At 37.2% G+C, this 21,557-nt stretch overlaps 2 protein-coding genes across 5 annotated transcripts; both read left to right on the top strand.

The window, feature by feature from the left end:
- Positions 1–821: 821 nt before the first annotated feature.
- LOC116721998 (uncharacterized) lies at positions 822–5,096 on the top strand. 2 transcript variants are annotated; one of them, XM_032566079.1, is made up of 6 exons: positions 822–1,184; positions 2,374–2,679; positions 2,965–3,240; positions 3,476–3,571; positions 4,265–4,311; positions 4,653–5,096. In XM_032566079.1, exons 1-6 carry the CDS (start codon positions 1,034–1,036, stop codon positions 4,653–4,655), a joined length of 879 nt encoding a protein of 292 aa, XP_032421970.1. In that variant the 5' UTR covers positions 822–1,033; the 3' UTR covers positions 4,656–5,096. The 2 variants fall into 2 exon arrangements, with proteins under 2 accessions (XP_032421970.1, XP_032421971.1); XM_032566080.1 differs by lacking the exon at positions 822–1,184 and adding an exon at positions 1,191–1,320 and having other exon boundaries at positions 2,965–3,243.
- A 921-nt stretch (positions 5,097–6,017) lies between these two features.
- Positions 6,018–19,671, top strand: LOC116722004 (T-lymphocyte surface antigen Ly-9-like). Of its 3 annotated transcripts, XM_032566087.1 has the most exons (6): positions 6,018–6,036; positions 6,507–6,711; positions 8,488–9,203; positions 13,821–14,129; positions 16,350–16,628; positions 17,405–19,671. In XM_032566087.1, exons 3-6 carry the CDS (start codon positions 9,122–9,124, stop codon positions 17,530–17,532), a joined length of 798 nt encoding a protein of 265 aa, XP_032421978.1. In that variant the 5' UTR covers positions 6,018–6,036; positions 6,507–6,711; positions 8,488–9,121; the 3' UTR covers positions 17,533–19,671. The 3 variants fall into 3 exon arrangements, with proteins under 3 accessions (XP_032421978.1, XP_032421980.1, XP_032421979.1); XM_032566089.1 differs by lacking the exon at positions 13,821–14,129; XM_032566088.1 differs by lacking the exons at positions 6,018–6,036; positions 6,507–6,711; positions 8,488–9,203 and adding an exon at positions 13,269–13,549.
- Positions 19,672–21,557: the final 1,886 nt, after the last annotated feature.

Here is a 21,557-nt window from a genome sequence, read left to right as displayed (position 1 = left end):
ATCTCTTCTGATTGGCTGATAAATGATGAGCGCTACAGCTGAATTATGAATATATCTCATGTAACTCTTTACATCCATCAGTGCCGTGATTTTTTGACTTATGTGTAAACAAACTTATTCATTAATTAAATTTTTTATTCAATGAAAACACCACAATTGCAAAATTATGTTGTTGCTTTTTATGTTAGCAGAAAATAGACAAAGATTTCCCCATATTTGTAATGGAAACTCAGCTATTGTTTGGTTCTGGAGCAGACTAGAAGACCTGAGGCAGGGTCTCAAACTCCAGTCCTCGAGGGCCGCAGTCCTGCAACTTTTAGATGTGCCTCTGCTGCACCACGCCTGAATAGAATAATTAGGTCATTAAGGCTCTGGAGACCTGATCTACACAAGGAGGAGGTAATTAAGCCATTTCATTCCAGTGTTTTGTACCTGTGGCACATCTAAAAACTGCAGGACTGCAGCCCTCGAGGCCTGGAGTTTGAGACCCCTGCCTGAGAGGTCTGAACGGTTGATACAGAACCAGATGTTTAATGTATTTTGGTGCAAAACCTTTCAGTTATTTATAAACTAACAGAAGTATCTTAAAATCTATGAGCTACAGGAAGTGTAAGGGTTTTAAAACTGGAGTGTAGAGAGTTTTCAGTTCCCTCTAAGTCAGGAGTCTGAAACTCCAGTCCTCGAGGGCCGCAGTCCTGCAACTTTTAGATGTGCTTCTGCTGCACCACACCTGAATAGAATAATTAGGTCATTAATGAGGCTGGGAGAACTGATCTACACAAGGAGGAGGTGATGAAGCCATTTCATTCCAGTGTTTTGTACCTGTGGCACATCTAAAAACTGCAGGACACCGGCCCTCGAGGACTGGAGTTTGAGACCCCTGCTCTAAGTCCTAAAGGTTCGAGCTAAATGTCCTTAATTTCTACTAGTAGTTTGGGAAGAGATGAAGCAGTGATCAGAAAGTCCAATATGCATCTTTTATTTTGCTTAACGTCGGCTTAGTGTGTTTTCATATTTTGGAAGTTCATTGCAGATGTTTGCGCTGTTAAAATCTCCAAAAACAACAATAAGAAAGGATGGATGTTTTTCCTTTATGATCTGTTGTCTTGAAGAAACCTCCTTTTCTCCTGAGATGTTCCTCATGGAAACTGTTTGGAAAAGAAGAGAGTCAAGAAGAACAACAGGTTCGTATATGACCCTGTAAGTTCATATAGGAAGTTATCACTTCCTATATGAATCTTCCTCATTCGATGTGAGAAATGGCGCAGATTCTCACACTTCTTTTTCATCTGTTTCTAATCTACACACTTCAAATTCAAGGTAAATTCTGTTTTTTCTCTGTTTGTTTTTTACATTTGAAAGTTTTGAGCATTTTCCTTTCGTTCTAAATTAATCCTGTCACAGATCAGGTATATCACCGTAAACGTGTCGATCTCATGAAACAAAAGCAGGAAGGAAGAAGGTTCAGTTCAGTAAGATAAGAAATATTTAAAGATTTAAAATGTCAAACTTTAGTTCACTTTTATTCTCACTGAAACCCTTCCATGTTCACTAATTCACAAACTACAGAAATTAAACTTAAATTACAAAACCTTTCTGTAGAAATTAGAATTACTACCCTATAATCAAGTCAGATGATCTTCTTTTAACTCATTATAATTATTAAAATTATCGCCACAGCGATTTATCGTCATCACTTTGTTTTACTAACTGTTCAATTTATTTTATTTATTCATTATTTTTTCTATGAACAATCTCTGACTGTGTTTTAGTCTTGGTTTGGTCAGGTTAGATTGTGAAGTTAGTTTGAACTTTTTATACTTTCAAATGATGGAGAAAAATGACAGAAATTAATACTATGAAGAAAATATGCAAAACGGTCTTCAGGTACAAAACATTCACTGTGTCTGTTTGTATAATATATTACATATGCTTTATTTTTACAAAAAGCCTTGCCTGTTTTAGGTGTAAAAATTAAGAAAAACTTTTAAAAACAGCATATGTACTTGTTAAATCCAAAAACTGCACATTACACTTTTGTATATTTGTGCAAAAACAGAATATTTACAAAATATAGAATCTTGTAGAAAGAAAATCAGGAACCCAAACATCGTACTGGGTTTGTTGGGAACAGTGGAAAGTCTAACAGCTGCTGGAAGGAATTACCCATCAGCGACATACAGACAATATTTATTTAAAAAATAATAATGACACTGACAGCATAATTGTATGTAACGTATTAATTAATTCTTTTTTTAGATGAACAATACTGACATTTTAGGAATACACCTCAGTCTGTTCTGTCTAATGTACTTGACAACTTTGTACTGATCTCAATTTAGTTTGAATTTTATTTTGTTTTTCATTTTTCAGGTTCCTCTGCAGTGACTGATGTATTTGTGAAAACTGGAGATGATTTAATTCTTAATCTCACAGAAGCTGAAATTCCATCAAATTCTCGCATTTGGATATGGCAATTTAAAGATGATATACTGGTAGAGTTTTTGCTTGGTTCCCAACCAAATGTTGTTAACAATCGCTCTGGAAAAGTTGAAGTTATAGAAAAAAGTTGCAGTGTGAAATTACAGGATCTACAGAAGTCACACAGTGGTATTTATACTGCAATGGTAGTATCACCTAAAGAGCAAATACTGGCTCAATACAACGTTGTAGTTCAAGGTAAGTTGTTTCATATGTACATTCCTGATCAGTGTATATTATAACTAGTTACATGCGACTCTAAATAGATGAAGTTGAAACACCAAAAACTGTGACCTACAGCGTGACCTCTCTTTGTTTTTATAACCTTTATTGATAAAATCCATAGTCATAAACACAACAAGCTAAAATAAAGTGTTGTAAGAATAATTTTGTCCTTTGAATTACATTTCTTGTTGGATTCTGGCCTCTCTTTGCATTTTTTTCTAATATTCTAAAACTTCTCAAATCTATTTCCTCCCTCAGATCCAGTGTCTCCAGTTGATCTCACCTTTACCTGCTCATCCAGCTCCTCCTATAACCTGACGGCGACCTGCAGGACAGACGACGCTTCCATCAGCATCACTCTGAGATGTGATTATTTAACCTGCAACCAGGAAGAAGCAGAGAGAAGATCTTTCACCAAATCTGGTTCTTCTCTTCATATCTATCAGTTACAAGAATCAATCATCTGTAGCCATAGCAACCAGGTCAGCAAGGCTGAATGCAAAGTAAAGATTGAGACTCACTGCACTGAACTTGGTAAGATTACATGACAAGAAAATAACATTTTAGTTTTAACCAAGACATAAAACTGATAGAAGATGTTTGTTCACTTATTTTAAAGCAAAGCAATATTGTTTTTAATGCTTAATTGATTAAATTAGAGAACATGAGTTTTTAAAAGCTTATAAATGAAGAACTCCGGTCATTATGTTTAATTTATTTATTTTAAGTTCATATGTTAACATTTCACATATTTTTGTTCTCTTTACAGCTAAAAAGAGAAACATTACAATTATTAACATCACAAGAATAATCCTGGCTGCATTACTGGTTGTAGTTTTCATCTTAACTGTCGTTATAAGAAAATGTAAGTCTTAGTTTATTTATTTATTTCTATAATATAACAACAGTATAATAATGTAGATTCCAGTTTAAAACAGAAGAAGGATCAGAATAAGTTCCTGATTTGATTTTTGTAACTTTTGTCTAATTTCTAGCCATGGATAATTTACTGATCCTAAAAACAGAAAATGTTTATGCTTTTTAAACGGGATTGCAATGTGATTGACTAAAGAAAATATTTTTTAAAACCTGACTTTAAGTGATCTGAAACACATTAAATGATTGTTTATAATCCATAAGTTGATTTTTAATTAATTAGAAAAAAATTAAGAATGAAAATCAGAGATGTTAGTTTAAAATTTTTGAAGTTTTCTGAAGATTTAGATCGTCATCCAGGCTCTGTGAGCTTCTTTTATTTTCTGTGTAGGACTCTTAACTCTTTATTTGTTGCAATGTTCTGAATAAACTGGGAGATTCAGTTCTCAATTATTGCTGCTTTAGTTCACAAAGCTGATGCATAAAATGCATTCACAGTATTTTTATGTAGCTTTTTAAGATCTTATAGTTTGAAACCTGATTATGTTTTTATCCAAATAATAAATTATGTTTTGCTGTTTGTTTTAGAAACAGTCAAGACAAAAGGAGAAATTCTGTATTTTTATTACACATTAATAGTTTTATCAACTCACGACAAACTAAACTTTTCTTTGTTTTCAAGGTAAAAGGAAAACCAAACCAGAGGAAATGATGTACGAGTTTCCAGAGGTGAGCAGCAAGTTTTATCTCTAAAGACAAGCTGGACAATTTGGAGGTTTAAACTAATTAATGTATATTTTGTTACTGAAATAAAGTTTATAATTACAACTCTGCAGAAAAATTACTTGTTAAAATTTTTGCACAAAGATTCATTATGTTCAGCAGTCTGCCTCACTTATGTTTTTGTTTCATCATCAGTGAATCTCCATCATGTCTGGTCATCGTGATTCTGCTTCTTTCTGTTGTTCTAAACTCCTAATGCAAACTTAATGTTGCATGAGCTCATAATTACTAACATGTAATGTGAAGTGTGTCTGAATACTGACATGTTTAAACTTCTTTTCGTGCAGTGACACCAGGTGAACCAGACAAGCAGAATCCTGTAGCAGGTTCTGCAGACGGGTCGTTCTGACTCATGAAGTTTCTAACATCGGAGGGACTGGAAACACCTCCGAACAAACGGAGGAAACCTGTTCACTGTCTCATAAATATAAATATGATGCTTTTGTACAACTGTAAATATGCTTTGTGACAAAGAGGATCCATGATGTCCAAGTTAAAATATCTAACAAGTTTGATCATCATGAATGTTAAACATGGATTCCCAGTGACATCTGCTGGGTGAGTAGAGAAATTACTGAGGAAATACAAGATTATTATTAATCCCAAAAACCCAACAAAATATTTATTTTGTTTTCATGTCTTTTAATGTTTTCTATTCTTATCTATCCTTTGTGTTGTTAAGGTGATTTTCATGTTTCTCCATGCAGAAAATAAAATATAATTGACAGATGCTTAATTGTTCTGCTTGTGAGATTTACACAGTGATCTAGACGAGAAACAAAATAACGCATGGAAATATTTTTAGCGGATTCAGGAAGCATTTTGTGACGAATAGATCTTTAAAACAGAAGGAAATGACTGGCGACCTGTCCAGGGTGACCCCGCTTCTCTCACCCATTGACCTCTGGAGATATTGGCACCAGCACCCCTCATGGTTCTGTAGAGACAAACGTGTTGGATGGATGGATGGATGGATGGATGGATGGATGGATGGATGGATGGATGGATGGATGGATGGATGGATGGATGGATGGATGGATGGAAATGACTCGTTTGACTCAAACATACAACATTGATCCAATTACATCTCTCCAAGAACCGGATGATTGTTTGATGGTTGATCCACCGTCAATCGTTGACCTTAACTTTAACTTCAACCTTTTTGACCATAATTCAGCGTTGAATTAGCATCGCTTGCTATCTGGGAAGTCCGACCAAACACTCACATTGAAATAATAATAATAATACATTTTATTTACAAAGCACTTTTCATGACATTCAAAGATCCTGATGCATAAATAAGGATTAGAAACAACAACAAGCAATCAGACAAATATTAGATATTAAAAGCAATGCTTTCTGTTATTAATTCTAACTGTTTTCTAAAACTGTACAATTCTTCTTACATTTAAATTTCCTCATGGAAAGAAGTGAGGAATGCTGGGTATTCGGTGCAGTCTTTCCGCTTTGTACCAACAGGCAAATTGGAATGACTGAATGACTAAAGAGAAGAGGCATCACTTCTCTTTCACAGACGTCTTACAAAATCACTGTTATTGTCACTTACGTGGTTTTAGGTCTCACTTTAATTTCTTGTCCATTTACAAACAGGACATTTTCTGAACTGGCTCAGAGCAGACAACACTTTTCCTCAAAGAGATAAAATGTGAAGTAAGATGCCAGACATTTTTAAAATCTTTAACTTCACTGCTTGTTTGATCTAAACTTAAAGTGAACATTTGCTTTTAAATCCTTCCTCTACACATTTAAATCAATCTGCCCTGGTCCATATAAAGCACAACTGCAATGCTTTGGTCTGAATTCCTTGTTTTTGTAATTCCAGAAGAAGTGGCGGCATAGTTACCTTGAATAAGTAACTTAGTTACTTTACTGATTTTTTTTATTTATTTATTTGAAAGTAACGAAGTTAGATTATAAGCTACGTTATTAGTTATTTTCAGCAGTTGCCAACAACCACCTGGATAGTTGAAAGTAACTTGTAATATGAATCACTAGTAAAAAAGGTTAATAAATATTAATTTATAACAGTTAGAATAAGCTTAAAAACAATGTAAATACAGTAAAAAGTTGTTGAAAAGTTATAATTTTCATGTATTAATGTTTGTCTCGTTTTGTTCAAGGAAATTGCGATCTGTGAATCAGCAATCGGCTAGTAAGCCTCTTCTGGCATCGATTAGTAAAGCCTCCATCCTCCACTGAGGTATTTTCGCGCCTTTTTTATTTGCACTTCCTGTTCTTGCCATGCTGATCACAAAGAGACAGCGAGGGATCCTGGAGAATTAGGAGGGAAATTTTAAAATAATCGCCACTGGGAAACAGAATGAGGTATAAAACCTAAGCATATTCATACTATAAATATGCATAAGTATGTTTTGTAATAAAAAATGTTTTTTTTATTCAATGATTGGTTTATTTGTTCATATTTAAAGTTTTGCTGAACACTTTTGTTAACATTAATCTGTTTTATTTTATTTAAAAGAAATGTAATACATTTTGTTTTATATTTGTGTTAAAGGCTCTCAGTGAACATTTTGTAAATGTATGGGTTAAACTTGACTACATCCTTTACTTTTCTCCTTTTTAGCTATTTTCACGGTGTCTGCTGCAAGCAAAGGTGAGATAAAACTGTAACCTTTGGGAATAACCAGCGTCTGCAGATACAAGAGAAAAGTAAAAATATATTTATGTAGGACAGAGAAAGATGCAGTAGTAACCTGACTCAGGCTAATGGCTTCCTATCATTATAAAAGCAAATATGCCCTTGTCTACACTACAATACCCTTTAACTTTTAGTTTTATCACTAACCTAGTTTTCTGAAACGGTCTACAGAGTCACATAGATAGAACTTTAACACATAGAAATTTATTACATAGATAGAACTTTAACACATAGAAATTTATTACATAGATAGAACTTTTAACACATGGATAGCAACTTTAACACAACAGTTGTGTGCTTAAATATTAAATCAGTTTTTATCTACTGCGAAATTTTATTAAAGTGAAAAGATGTCAAAAGTTTGAATATTTTACCAGTTTTTTTTTTAGAAGTTTTATAAATGAGTAGTTTTATCTCCTTTGAGGACATCCATGAAATGAAAATAAGTTTGAAACAATTTTCTTATGAGTTTATTTAAGTGAAATGGCAAAAATCATTGCTAAAGCAAAGCAGGGCTCTGTTAGATAGAATAACAGCGCCATCTGCTGGATTAATAAAGAAATGGCCAAATCCAATCCAGCTTTATTTATGAAGCACATTAATTTACCAAAGGGACTAAAGTGCTGTACAGAACAAGCAAAAAACATGTAAAACATTACAAACGCAATTAGACACTTACACTAATGTCTTTGGACAGGAAGTTAAGTATTACCTTGTTTAATATCTGATGTTTTCATCTTTTTTTTAGAATATATTTACCGGTATAACCTCATAGGTCAATTTTGGGGGGCTGCACAGCATAGCACTGTTGCCTTGTAGCAAGAAGGTCCTGGGTTTGATTCCCAGGGTCTTTCTGCATGGAGTTTGCATGTTCTCCCTGTGCATGCGTAGGTTCTCTCCGGGTTCTCCGGGTTCCTCCCACAGTCCAAAAACATGACTGTCAGGTTAATTGGTCTCTCTAAATTCTCCCTAGGTGTGAGTGTGTTTGTTTGTCCTGTCTGTCTCTGGTTTGCCCTGCAACAGACTGGCGACCTGTCCAGGGTGACCCCGCCTCTCACCCAGAACGTTAGCTAGAGAGGCACCAGCACCTCCCAACCCCACTAGGGTGTTAGAAAATGGATGGATGGAGGTCAGTTTTGTTGCAGCTAAAACAATATCAGTGTTCCTCTTCTCTGCCAGCATCAGAGGTGTGCGGTCTTAAACGAATTAACAATAGCTGCAATAGACATGAAATCAAAATCACACATGAAAAAGTTTGTTCCCGCGATAAGTCATTCATGTGTGATTTGAATTTCATCTCTTATTGAGAAGTTGTGTTTTTTTCAGCTTTAGTGGATTATAGACAAAGATTTACACACATTTGTAATGTAAACGCAGCTAATGTCGTCACTAACAATGACTCATATTTAGAGTTAATCCATCCATTTTCTTTTTATTTCCAGACGTCAAACTGCGGAGATGAAAGGTCCAGGAGTGAAACATCCCCAGATGTTCCTCCTCAACCAGTACTGGAGCGCCACCTGGGGGACAACAGGGGTTCCTGGGCCAGGAGGGATGGATGGTACTTGAAGTGGGATCTTGGTCAGATCCAGGGATCTCTTCCCAATGGGACTGGAAAACCTTAACATCAAAGATGGATCCTGATGAGATTCCTGAACTACTTCAGTTTACCTTTCAGTTCAGTTCCTTCTTCAATGCAACAGACTAAACCAGAAGCCCAGTTAGCTCAGACAGAACCTCATCTTACACTAAATGGATTCTCCATGGGGTTAAAGGTCAGGGAAATTTGCTGGCCAGTCAAGAACAGGATCTCCATGGACACTGAACCAGATTTGGTACCTTTGACGGTGTGGGTCGGTACCAAGTCCTACTGGAAAATAAAATCAGCATCTTCATACAGTTTGTCAGCAGAGGGAATCGTGAAGCACTCTAGAATTTTCTGCATAAACTGGACTTCAGGAAACCCAGTGGACCAGAACCAGGAGACAACATGGCACCTCAAGCTTCACTCTGTACTTCAACCAACATGGACGCTGTGCTTCTCCGCTCTTCAGACCCTGACACCCTGATTACAAAATGAAATGCAGAGTTTTCTCTCCAGTGAAGAAAGGACTATGGACCAAACCTCAACAGTTCAGCTCCTTTTCACCTTCGCCAGGTAAGACGATTGATGTCTCTGGGTGGCTTAACACAGGGAATGTGAGATTTGTAGCCCTTGTCTAGCACAAAGCTCTCAGGGTTGTGATTCTTCCTGCTGCAGATGTACACTTCTTCCTTCCACTCAATTTTCTGTCAATATGATTGAAGGCTGAACTCTGGCAATGATCAGTTTCTCCAGCAATTACCTTTTGTGGCTCTTTGGGAGCCGTTGACTCTGTGCAGTCAGCAGTTTTCTCCATGATGGTGTAGCCTACTGAGTGAGAGACGTTTAAAGGTGTTCTGAGTTAATTAGCTGATCAGGATGTGATGCCAGAAGTTTCCATTATATTTTTTACAGTACTATAATCTTCTGAGACACAAAATTTTGGGTTTTTATTATCTGTAAGTCATAATCATCAAAATTATATTTCTATATAATGTGAGTTTCACTTTCTGAAATGAGTGAAACTTTTATGCAATATTCTAATTTCTTTAGATGTACTGTGTCTTGGTTCTCCACGATTCTTCAAAACAGAAGGCAGCAGCCATTAGTTTCTATTCTCCCTGAAAACCTGAGATCAGTAGAAACTGTTGGTGTGTTTAAATCTTAACTGAAAACTATATTTAGTAGGGGTCCACTGATTTATCTGCACCGATTTCCTTAATTTTGGGAGATCAGTGATCGGCCGATTTTTACATGTGAAGTCGATCTTATTCACCGATCTTATCTAGCTTGGCAAAGTTCTAAGAATCTACCACTATTCTCTTTTGCTCTCCAGTGATAAAGGTTTGACTGGCAGACATCTATTGTCATTTTAAGATAAGCATTTAAATGCAAACAAGTGCAAAGTCAGAGATGCACTTTCAATAACAGCTTGATCTATGTAATCACTTTTAGCCAAGCTGTATTAATCAGCATTTTAAACTCAATATTTTTATTTTTTGAGATATAAATAGAATTATTTTCAAATAAAATAGCATCTCTTTTTGGAAGTTTTAATCTTTACAAATGGACTGGAAAGTAAATAATTCGGTTGGATAACATATTTAATGGATTTTTCCTGTGAAATGGGCTCCATGATAACTTCTTAGTAAGAGATGGACGGTGATTCAATAAGATCTGAAGGTATTTTAATTGTAAATCATTAACAACGTTTAAACCTTAATAATTCACATTCTAATCAGACATAGTCGCTTCATTTTCCTGCCTGGATGCTTCTTACTTTCTTCTTCCTCTTGGTGGCCCTGAACTTCTTTGGGAAAACGTCTGTGTTTCAGAAAGCTTTATTCACCTCGGCTGATCGGTTTGTAATTTTTGGTTTTGGAAATTAGAAAGCTGCAGCAGTAATGTATAAATTTTTGACAATATGGTGTCTTTTTTGACTTTCTGTGTTTTTATGATGTAAAGCACTTTGAACTGCCTTGTTGCTGAAATGTGCTAAACAAATAAACTTGCTGCTTGTCTTTGACGTTTCTCCCAGCGTTTGTAGCGCTGTGTCCTGTTTGGCATCAGCGACACCGGACCTCCATGGGTCCGGTCGGATCGGTGATGTCAGTACCGCAGGCCGTATAGCTCCTGTTAGCATCTCAAAGAGCGTCCGGCTCTGCCTGTCTCAGCGGCATTTTTAGCTCGTTAAGGTAACGATCACCTGTTAGAGCCTTCCTTAGTTCTGCTGGTATAAATGGCTCAAAGTGTTGTGGAGAAATGTCCAGGGTCCAGATTAGGTTACCCAGGGTTTCCCCCTGTGTATTATAGGCCTGGCGGCCCGCCATGCTTTACTGCCCCGCCGCCAGGCTAAGCGCTGCTTGTTTGTTGTAAATTACCTCATTTTTATACACGGTAACAGTGACAATGAAGGTTTATGAGTATTCCTGGCAAAACCCGTTTACGCGCAATGGCGACATCTAGTGGTTAAAAGGCGAAAACACTTTTGTTTGTTATTTTTCTCCTCCCACCGGTATCCCCCAAAATCACTACCTTTCTCTACCTCCTCACACGGTAACACCGACTGCAACATGTCACCGAGAAAAGGTCAAAAAAGGTTAGTTGAGCCGAAGTTCAGTGGGTGGCTTTATAAAACTGAAAATGGTGAAAATATTAATATAACGTATTTTAATTTATCCTGAGTGAACAGCAAGATGTTGCTGTTAAATTAAGGATTAGATGTTCTGTTGTTAAAGCTGTTTTGTGGAGTTCTTAGGGATGTTTTGCCGTGTTTGTCGCAATCTCCGCCGGCGACCGGGACTCTGCGTTGTGTTTGTGTGAGGGTGGGATGTGTTCCGTGCAGGAGAGGAATCAGACAGGGGCTCTTCCTTGTGGGGAGACTTTGGCGCGTTTATTTTGTTCACCTTACAGGCAGTAAACACACTGTCAGCATTCAATCGTTTTTCTTTTTACAAAATAATCAAACATCACCAAAACAAAATGTAATTTATACTTAACAGGCAAACTGAACAAACAGAAATGGATCGGTATATCAATATACTGTATATTTTACACCGAGCTAGCAGAGCTGCTGCTTACCTTACAGGCAGTAAACACACTGTAAAGAGTACGGCAGTTCGCGCGCAAAAAAATCCCCTGCGCTACGGTGTCCCCGGCAGGACAAACATATCAGAATTGTGGTAGTGCCAGCAATTACAACAAGAAACAACAGCACCCTCTTTTGGAACATTTATGCACTGCTTTAAATATTAATATAACGCATTTTAATTTATTCTGAGTGAACAGCAAGATGTTGCTGTTAAATTAAACATTAGATGTTCTGTTGTTAAAGCTGTTTTGTGGAGTTCTTAGGGATGTTTTGCCGTGTTTGTCACAATCTCCGCCGGCGACCAACACAAGGAGCTTCAGTGAGGGCCTTCACTGAAGCTCCTTGTACGACATACAGGCAAGATGTGCTGAACGCAAATATAAGCTCTATCCATCATCACACAAACATTGAGATGGCAGCACACAAAAGCAAAGAGTACCAGATATAAATACGTTACATTGACTAAACCACCCAATAATTGAAGGTAACATCTCTAATGTGTTTCATGTTCTAGGCTTGTCCATCACGGAGGCCTTTGAGCCAGTAATTAATATGGAGCATGAGGCAATGATTGGTGGGTTTAAATGCCTTTACTGGTTTTACTGGTAAGGACTAAAAACCAAGTATAATTTGAGTTATAGTTTCTACTTGTCTCTATGTACCTGTAATGTCTATTAAGGGCGCCAGAATGGTGTTGCCAAACAGCAGACAGACTCCTGGCCAGAGCTAGTTTCTGTGTACTGCCTACATCCCCCAGAATGCTATGCGGTTCTGGGGAGTTCGGTGCTGAATTTATTTATTTATTGATGTTAATCATGTGCCTATCAGATCGTTATTGACTTCTTGTCCAGGCTTACTATAAACTGTATTTGTGTAACTTATAACACCAAACGAAAATGTTCTACAGTCATTATTCAGAACAAATAATAATAATTACAATAGTTTTCACCATCAGTTGTTATACATAGATCATTACATTAGCAGTCACAGATTATTCTATTTACATTTCAAGTTACTCAAATAATCCTCAGTCCCATTTACCAACCTGGATCCCTGATCAACTGAAGCTCAAACTGTTGATTTTTATTCTTTTTTTAACCTTTTCTGTTTATTGCTGTTAGCCTTATGGGGTAGAACTGTGTTCTGTTACCATAGCTACCTTAACAAGAAAGTTTCCAAAATAAAAGCATATGACCTTAAAGACAGTTACATTAAACTGGTAGCTTGACTCAGTTGGCCTTTCCATTAGCTTAATCTAAGTACATTATAGATATTATATAATACTTAATATACATTAAATTGTTGTTCAGTTGCTGAAATTATCCACAAAACTAGTTAAAGTTAAGATGTAAATCCAAATAAATTGTATATTAAATGTGAAAGTTATTTATAAACCATCAATGGATGACATAAAACAGTCCAGAAACATGAATTGTGACACATTAATGAAATTATTTTTAACTAAAAATGGTTCCTCTGCATTTTGTTTTGGTGGCTTTCTGCTTTCGTTTTAAATATGAAAAAGATTTTTCTCTCTTTGCAGCCAAAAACCTTCAACAGAGACACCAAATTCACCAAAGGTGGACAAAGGAAAGCAGAACAATTTAAGACTATATTTTGACAAGAACAATCTGTTTGTGTGTTTAGACGTGTTCAGTCAGGACATAACTGTGGTTTTGGACAGGAAGAGCTCAAAGGTGACACTTCTCATAGTCAGGTTGATGTTATTTCCTGCTCAAGAGTTTGTTGCCAGAAAGAGAAAGTCTTTCACTGAAGGAGTTGATGATGTTTTTGTTTCTGATGCTGGCTCTTCTGATCAATAATGAACCAGGTAGGAAATAATACAACACAATAAATACAAATTAGACTAAAAAGAAAATCATTTCTATATGATAAAAGTGTGGAAAAACCAGCTTTATTCGTCTTATAGGTTTTAAGTTGTTCAACCAACATTGAGCAACCTAGAAATTTATTTTTCAGATGAAAATAATTAATAGAAATCTTGTATGCAAACCTGCCATTTTATTCACAGGATTCCTTCAAACATGTCTGATATTAAAATGAAACATACAGTCCTAATCTTATGTATTTGTGTTTTACAGGAATCGATGCTTTCACTTCAGTTTTCGTGCGGACGGGTGGCGATGTTTTTCTTAACGTCTCAGAAGCAGATGTCCCGAACGATTATCACCTCCTTTTATGGAAATTTGTCACAGATGATGTCTTGGTGTCTTTCTTTCCAAATGGAAAATTAAACGTGCGTAGGGCTTATGGTGGGAGAATAGACGTTTTGGCAAAAAAATACTCCATAAAATTAAAAAACCTCCAAAAATCTGACAGTGGACTTTATACGGCGATAGTAACAGCAGCGTCAGAAGAAGTACTAGCTCAATACAACGTCACAGTTCAAGGTAGGACGTTTTATATATAAAATGTATATTTTGAAAGAAAGAAAAATATTCCTGCCTCTAAAATGAAAACATAAACACTTGTTGGGGAGTTGTAACTATGATGTTGTAGTTTTGACAGCATTTATGGTCTTTAGTGGCAGTTCTTGCCCCGCTTTCAGGAATCGGGGCGGTCAACTTTCCGATAAATGTAGATACATAAAGCAATAGAAAACTTGCTCAGATGAATCGGAAGTAATATTTTCCTTCTGCGTAGAGTTGATGTAAAGCTACAGTGAGGAAAATAAGTATTTGAGCGACTTTGCAAGTTCTCCCTGTTAGAAGTTATGGACAGGTCTGAAATTTCCATCTTAGGTGAATGTCCACTATGAGACATAATCTAAAATAAAAATAAAAATCAGAAATCACAATGTATGACTTTAATAATGTATTTGTGTTTTACTGCTGCAAATAAGTATTTGAACATCTGTGAGAATCAGTGTTAATATTTGGAACAGTGACCTTTGTTTGCAACAGAGGTCAATCGTTTCCTGTAGTTTTTCACCAGGTTTGCTCACAGAGCAGCAGAGATGTTGGCCCATTCAGATCTTCTCTACACCAATCAGGTTTCTGGGCTGTCGCTGAGAAACACAGAGTTTGAGCTCCTCCAAAGATTTTCTATCGGGTTTAGTTCTGGAGACTGGCTAGGCCACTCCAGAACCTTGATATGCTTCTTACGGAGCCACTTCTTGGTTATCCTGGTTGTGTGCTTTGAGTCATTGTCATGTTGGAAGACCCAGCCATCGCTTCACAGTAGCGACGGTGTTTTTGTGATGGCACTCATCATTCCTCATCCTCCAAACACGGCGAGTGGATTTAAGACCAAAAAGTTCTATTTTGGTCTCATTAAACCATTTGGTTCTCACTAAAACCAGGAAGATAGAGCACATAACACCAGTTTTAAAGTCCCTCCACTGGCTCCCTGTAGCTCAAAGAATAGACTTTAAAATACTGTTGTTAGTTTATAAATCACTGAACGGCTTAGCACCACAATACATTAAAGATCTGCTGTTGTTGTATCAACCTTCCAGACCTCTCAGGTTCTGGTTCTGGTTCTGCTCTGCATCCCCAGAATCAGAACCAAACGAGGAGAAGCAGCTTTCAGCATCTATGCACCACAAATTTGGAACAAACTTCCAGAAAACTGTAAAACAGCTGAAACACTGACTTCCTTTAAATCTCAACTAAAAACCCACCTGTTTAGAATTGTATTTGAAATGTAATCAATTACAAATTTATTGATGGAACTTGACTTAATGCTTTGTTTTGATTATTGATTCTATATTGCATTGTGTTTCTGTGTTTGATATGATGTAAAGCACTTTGAAATGCCTTGCTGCTGAAATGTGCTATACAAATAAAATTTGATTGATTGATTGATTGATTGATTGATTGATTGATTGATTGATTGATTGATTGATCGATCGATCTGACCACATAACTTCCTCCCACGACTCTGGATCATCCAAGTGGTCTTGGGCAAACTTATGATGGGCATGGACGTGTGCTGGTTTAAGTAGGGGAACCTCCGGTGCCATGCATGAGTTTAAGCCATGCTATCTTAGTGGATTACCCACAGTAACCTTGGAAACAGTGGTGCCAGCTCTCTTTAGGTCATTGACCAGCTCCTCCTGGGCTGATTCCTCACCTTTCTTGGGATCATTGATATGCCATGAGGTCACGTCTTGCATGGAGCTCCAGTCCGAGGGAGACTGACAGTCATGTTTAGCTTCTTCCATTTTCTAACAATTGCTTCAAGAGTTGATCTTTTTTCATCAAGCTGCTTGGCATTTCCCCTGTAGTCCTTTCCAGTCTTGTGGAGGTCTACGGTTTTGTCTCTGGTTTCTTTGGACCGCTCTTTGGTCTGAGCCAAAGAGTCCAAGCCACATTGGAGTCTTGAGTTGCTTATGGTGCAGATAATTGACTTTTGGTAGAAGGGGTAGACTATAGAGGACTTTTTTATTCAAACTTCTACTTTTCATTCAAAACCTTTGTTTATGTTAACATGTGACTTGTTCATTTTAGACTGTAAATGAATTAAATAAACATTTTGAATTGAAGATTAAAAGGAATTGGTGAGTTTGCTTTGCTGACATGCAAAGAAAGGACTTTATTGTCTGAGTTTCTCAGTTGTTCCAGAAATCACTGCTTTGCTCTAATTTTTCCTATCGGTTCTCTCCGTAGATCCGGTGGGTCCGGTCGATCTCACCGTCGACTCCGTGTCCAGCGACTCGTCCTCCTTCACGGCGACCTGCACCGCCGACGGCACCGACATCAGCAGCACTTTCAGATGTACCGCCAAAACCTGCCTTCAAGAGGGGGGAGAGGGATCAAAGGTCACCAAATCAGGTGCTGCCCTCCTTGTCTGCCTGTCCCGTTCAGCCGTCGTCTGTAACCATAGCAACCAGGTCAGCTGGATGGAGAAAACAGCAGAGATTGATCACCTTTGTCTGAAGAATGCCGGTAAGTTTGAGATTCACAACAAGATTACTAGATGAAGTTTTTCTACCCCTTAAACCTTTTTGCATTTTGTCAAGTTATAGCAAAGTTCAGTGCATGGACTTTGACTGGACCAATTGAAGGTGAACTTCCAACCCAGTCTAAAGTTACAGATTTTCTGTTATTATTATCGTACTATATTTGACTCCATCCACCTTCTCATCAACTCTGACCAGATTCCTTTTCTCTGCTGAAGTAAAAAGTGGAAAAACTTTGCATTTGACATTAGGAGGAAAAAAGTAGATTTTTGGTCTCATCTGACCAGAAAACCGCCCATAACAGGTTGTTATGACCTTTGTGGACTTCTTAGTTTGGCTCTTTTCTTGCAACTCCTAATAAAATGGCATATTTGTGGAGATTAAATGATAAAGATGAAATTAATACAAAGGCACATCATACTTTACAAATTAATATAAAAAAGTCGTTTCAATCCCTCTAACAATTCTGCACTACTTTGTAATCCCATTTAAATACATTCTAGTTTGTGAGAAAACATAAAAATGTTCAACCTGAGTGAAAATTTTGCAATGTGGAGAAAAAATCTTGATTTTCCAAGTCAAAACATAAATTGTTAGGAGGAAAATCACAGCAGCTTGTAAATATAACACCATCATGTGATTAAGGTTGTGTTCAAGCAAGAGATAAATTACCAGATTTATAGAAATCTTGAAAAAAACTTAAATTAGAGAAATAAACTAGTCACTCTGGTTCTGTAATAAATCGATGCCTCCCTGTTGCAGGTCCAGACGAACCCCATGGATTTTCCATTTGTTACGTGAAGAAAGTCGTTTTCTCGGTGGGTCTGATCGTCATGGTGTTGGTCGTCATCGCCGTCCACCTCAAGGAGAAATTCAACAAACACAAATAACCGGTTACCTACTTATTAAAAAATATTACGTTTTCTGATATATTTTCTTCTATTAAGTTGCTTGTGAATTGAAATTTTTGTATGTTATTCCTTCATAATGACAGTTATAAGACCATTGTTATTCCTTTTCTTTTTCTGCTCATCTGATCTCACTTTTATGATTTGTTTGGTGCATGTTTATTAATTCAATTAAGTTTTTTATTTATATGGCGCTATTTCACAATAAATATCATCTCAATGAACTGTACAAAAAAGTAATTTCAATTTATTGACGCACACATTCCAATTGATTCTAGTTATTAGTTCACCCATTTGTATGGAAGAAGATTAGGGCCAAAAGAAAAAGTAAAGAAAATTTTTGACTTTTTAAAATTTTTTTTTTTTTTTTACTAAGAATCAGAATTGTTTAAATTCAAGTTTAATCGTAAAAACTCAAATCTACCAAAATTAATTTGGGATACATTTTCAGCATATATAAAGTGCAGGTTTAAAAATCCTATAACAAGAAGGAAACTTGAGTATTCTGAGAAAAGTGAAATTCTGGAAAACATGGCAGATTCTGAGAAAATGTTGAATTTAAATTCAAAATGATGAAAAAAGTCAGAATTCTGAGATTAAAGTCAAAATTATGAAAATAAGTGAAAATTCCCAGAAAACAGTCAAATTTATGAGGAACAAAAGGAATTGTGGGATTAAAGTCTGAAATCTTTAAAATAATTTAAATTTAGAAATTTTTATATTAAAATCAGAGTTTTATTTATTTTTTATGTGGGTTTTTTTTGGCCCTATTCTTGTTGCATGCATCTGATTATTGTCACTATTTCTGATTTGTAAATCAAATTAAAGTAGAAATCTTGAATAATTACAGTTTAATGCTCTCTGCAGTTATACCACCTCACCCTGTACCCAAGATCCCGGCGGCCATGTTGTCTGATTCCTTAAACCTTGGATAAACTTTGAGGCGCGTTGCTTTTATTTACATCCTGAAACAAGGAAACAAATCTTTACTGACAGTTTCTGAGGCTTCGTTGAAGTTCGACTGTTGTATGAGAAAAAGTTTGGGAGGGCTGATTATTTTTATAAAATCTGGTTGCCAAAGAGAAAAACGATTCTGGTTTAGAAACCTCATGATCTCTTCACTGCTCTTTGCAGAGGATGTGGTTTTGTACCAATGATCAAATTATGACACTTAATATTCTCTGGAGCAGTACTCACCTTTAGAGACCTTCGGTTTTAGTCAGGAAACCACATGCAGGAACTAACATGTGGACTAGAGTTTATTTAATTCTCAATCTGCATGTAGAGGAAAATCTGTTTCTAAAACAGCAAAGCAAAAAGCATGTCGCTGCAACTTACCCATGTAGGTGGAATCCCCCTGATATCTGAGTTTATTTTAAATTTACATCCAGAGTAAATGGCTTCACTTCACCTTCTGAAAGTTCAGAGCTGCTTGCAGATTACTTTTAAAAATGTCTGCTAAAAACAGATGATAAATTTGACAAAAGAAAGAAAAAAACGGAATGACTGCTGCACTGCTAGTTACAAAATGTTATGCATATCTTGAACAGATATAATGGCCTCTGTGCGCCACCCAGAGGCTTTGACCTGTAAATACAACTTTTAGAAACGTATAAAAGAAGTTTTAATTCACAAAGCAGATTTCATTCATTCATATCGCTCTGAAACTGGGTAAAATACTGACAATTATTTATGAAACTTGCATTTGCTTAACAGATCTCAGCTTTGTTAAGAAACACCAACACACACAATAAGAGTCCAAACAAAGTTTTTTCATAGATGTTTGGATAAAATATTTTATTAATGCTTCACTTTTTGGCAATGATGAGGTATTGCAATATATAAGTACACACCCAAAAGGACTTATATATTGGTACCTATTACAAATAACATTTCATTATACTTTTCATTTCATTTATACTTCTTATATGTATAAATATATTTAAGAAAGTAGAAGTAAAAAAATGACCAAGTAAAAAAGTACTATGTAAAATGCAATTCAACACATGTAACTTGTCACAATGTCTGATTTTGTTTGTGAAAGTGAGACAGACAAAGATTGCCAGTTGTGTTCCAGCTTTGGCATTTTTAAGAATAAAGAAAAACAGTAGTCAAGAAAAATAGTCATTTTCAAATTGCACAGTAGGTAGTACATTCACATTATCCCAAAAGGCACAACTGACTCAAAAAGTGCTTGTTCAGTCTTTATGGAAATTCACTCTCACTTCATTGCAACAGACAATTTATGAATGAATATCAAGCACATCTGGCTCCTCTGTGTGGTCCTATGTAGGAGTAGAGCATTAAAATTAACAGGCTTGTTCAGATCCTGTTATTGTTCTCTCTTCACAGAGAAGTTTACAGTGCAAGTTATTTCCAGTAAGCTTCATAGTCGAACTGGTGCGTCATTTACATCACGGGGAAACATTAAAATTTAAAACATGAACACAGAAAGCAATCTTTTCTCAGTAACGATTGTACGAAGCGAATGGCTTTAGGAAAAGGGGCTGATCTTTACCAGGCTAATTTGTTTCCTCTGTCCGTTGCAAATACTGAATGTTTATCAAACACAGTGAGAAATTATGTAAATTTTTTATGCCTCTTTGCTAAATAATTACAAACATTGTGAAATGGCTAAAAACGCACCATAGAAATTGCAACGCTGTTTTACTGGACTTTTTTTCCCCGAATTGCACAGCGTTGCTGCGCTACAGCAGACACGAACTTCTGGACCTTTGGAGCTACAATTTTGACTCTATGATCTCCGACTCATCCCAGAGATCTCCAGAACACCGGAGGCTGCTCACTTCTCCCGGCCGGGTGGAAGTGTACGCAGGCGAGTACGCAGTACGAGAACGTAAACAAAGGGGGGGTAAGCGTGGAGGGGTGCGAGCTAGGCTAAAGCTAACACCACACCGGCTCCCATTACCCAGCATTTTCCTCGCCAATGTCCGTTCTCTGGCTAATAAAATGGATGAGTTACAACTATCCATCAGGAGTGACAGACGGATTATGGACTCAAATGTCATGTTTTTCACCGAAACATGGCTAAACAACAGCTGCCCGGACAATGCTATCCAGCTAAGTGGACGCCACACACACCGAGCCGACAGGACAGCAGATGACTCCGGCAAGACCAGAGGCGGAGGTTTGTGCATTTATATTAACAAAGCTTGGTGCACAGACTCTGCTACTACTGAGAGTCACTGCTCACAGAATGTGGAGTTTTTAATGGTCAAATGCAGACCTTATTACCTCCCAAGGGAATTCACCTCGATCATCCTCACTGCCGTGTACACCCCCCCCGGATGCTAATGCCAAGCTAGCCATGAAAGAACTCTATGCGGCTGTTAGCAAACACCAAACCAAATACCCCGAGGCTGCTTTTATTGTTGCAGGTGATTTCAATCACTCCAACTTGAAGACAGTTCTTCCCAGATTCCACCAACATGTCTTCTGCCACACCAGAGGAGACAAGACCCTGGACCATGTCTACTCCAATCTGGCTGGAGCCTACAATGGTTTTTTTTTGTTGTTTTTATTTACCCCTCCAGGGGGTCTTTTTGTGGGCTCTAGTGTCCCTTTTTACGAAAGTAGGCTGAAGGAGAGGAGGGAAGACATGGGGGGTCCGGGAGTCGAACCCGCGACGGCCGCGTTGAGGACTCAAGGCCTCCAAATATGGGTCACGCTAACCCCTACGCCACCACGGCACGACACCCCTCCCCAACATCGGACAATCAGACCATCTCTCCCTGTTCCTCACACCTCGGTACTTACCACTCATCCAACGTGCGAAACCTACCGTGAGGACAGTAAAGGTGTGGCCAGAGGGCTCAGACGCTGTGCTCCAGGACCGGTTCAGGAATACAGATTGGACTATTTTCCACCATACAGACTTGGATCAGTACGCCTCATCTGTACTGGACCATATTTCCACCACCATAGAACGTGTCACCACCTACAAACGCATTACCATGTACCCCAACCAGAAACCCTGGATGAACCGA

Source organism: Xiphophorus hellerii, chromosome 6 (genome assembly GCF_003331165.1).
Source record: "Xiphophorus hellerii strain 12219 chromosome 6, Xiphophorus_hellerii-4.1, whole genome shotgun sequence".
Taxonomy (NCBI): Eukaryota; Metazoa; Chordata; class Actinopteri; order Cyprinodontiformes; family Poeciliidae; genus Xiphophorus; species Xiphophorus hellerii.
This window is presented reverse-complemented; position numbering and strand designations above follow the sequence as displayed.

Excerpts from the sequence above, each read along its gene's own strand:
- LOC116721998 (XM_032566079.1), top strand. The coding sequence starts at position 1,034 with ATGTTTGCGCTGTTAAAATCTCCAAAAACAACAATAAGAAAGGATGGA. Across the intron at positions 1,185-2,373 it reads AGAGTCAAGAAGAACAACAG|GTTCCTCTGCAGTGACTGAT; the intron begins GTTCGTATATGA and ends TTCATTTTTCAG. Across the intron at positions 3,241-3,475 it reads GACTCACTGCACTGAACTTG|CTAAAAAGAGAAACATTACA; the intron begins GTAAGATTACAT and ends TTCTCTTTACAG.
- LOC116722004 (XM_032566087.1), top strand. The coding sequence starts at position 9,122 with ATGAAATGCAGAGTTTTCTCTCCAGTGAAGAAAGGACTATGGACCAAA. Across the intron at positions 9,204-13,820 it reads CTCCTTTTCACCTTCGCCAG|GAATCGATGCTTTCACTTCA; the intron begins GTAAGACGATTG and ends TGTGTTTTACAG. Across the intron at positions 14,130-16,349 it reads ATACAACGTCACAGTTCAAG|ATCCGGTGGGTCCGGTCGAT; the intron begins GTAGGACGTTTT and ends TTCTCTCCGTAG.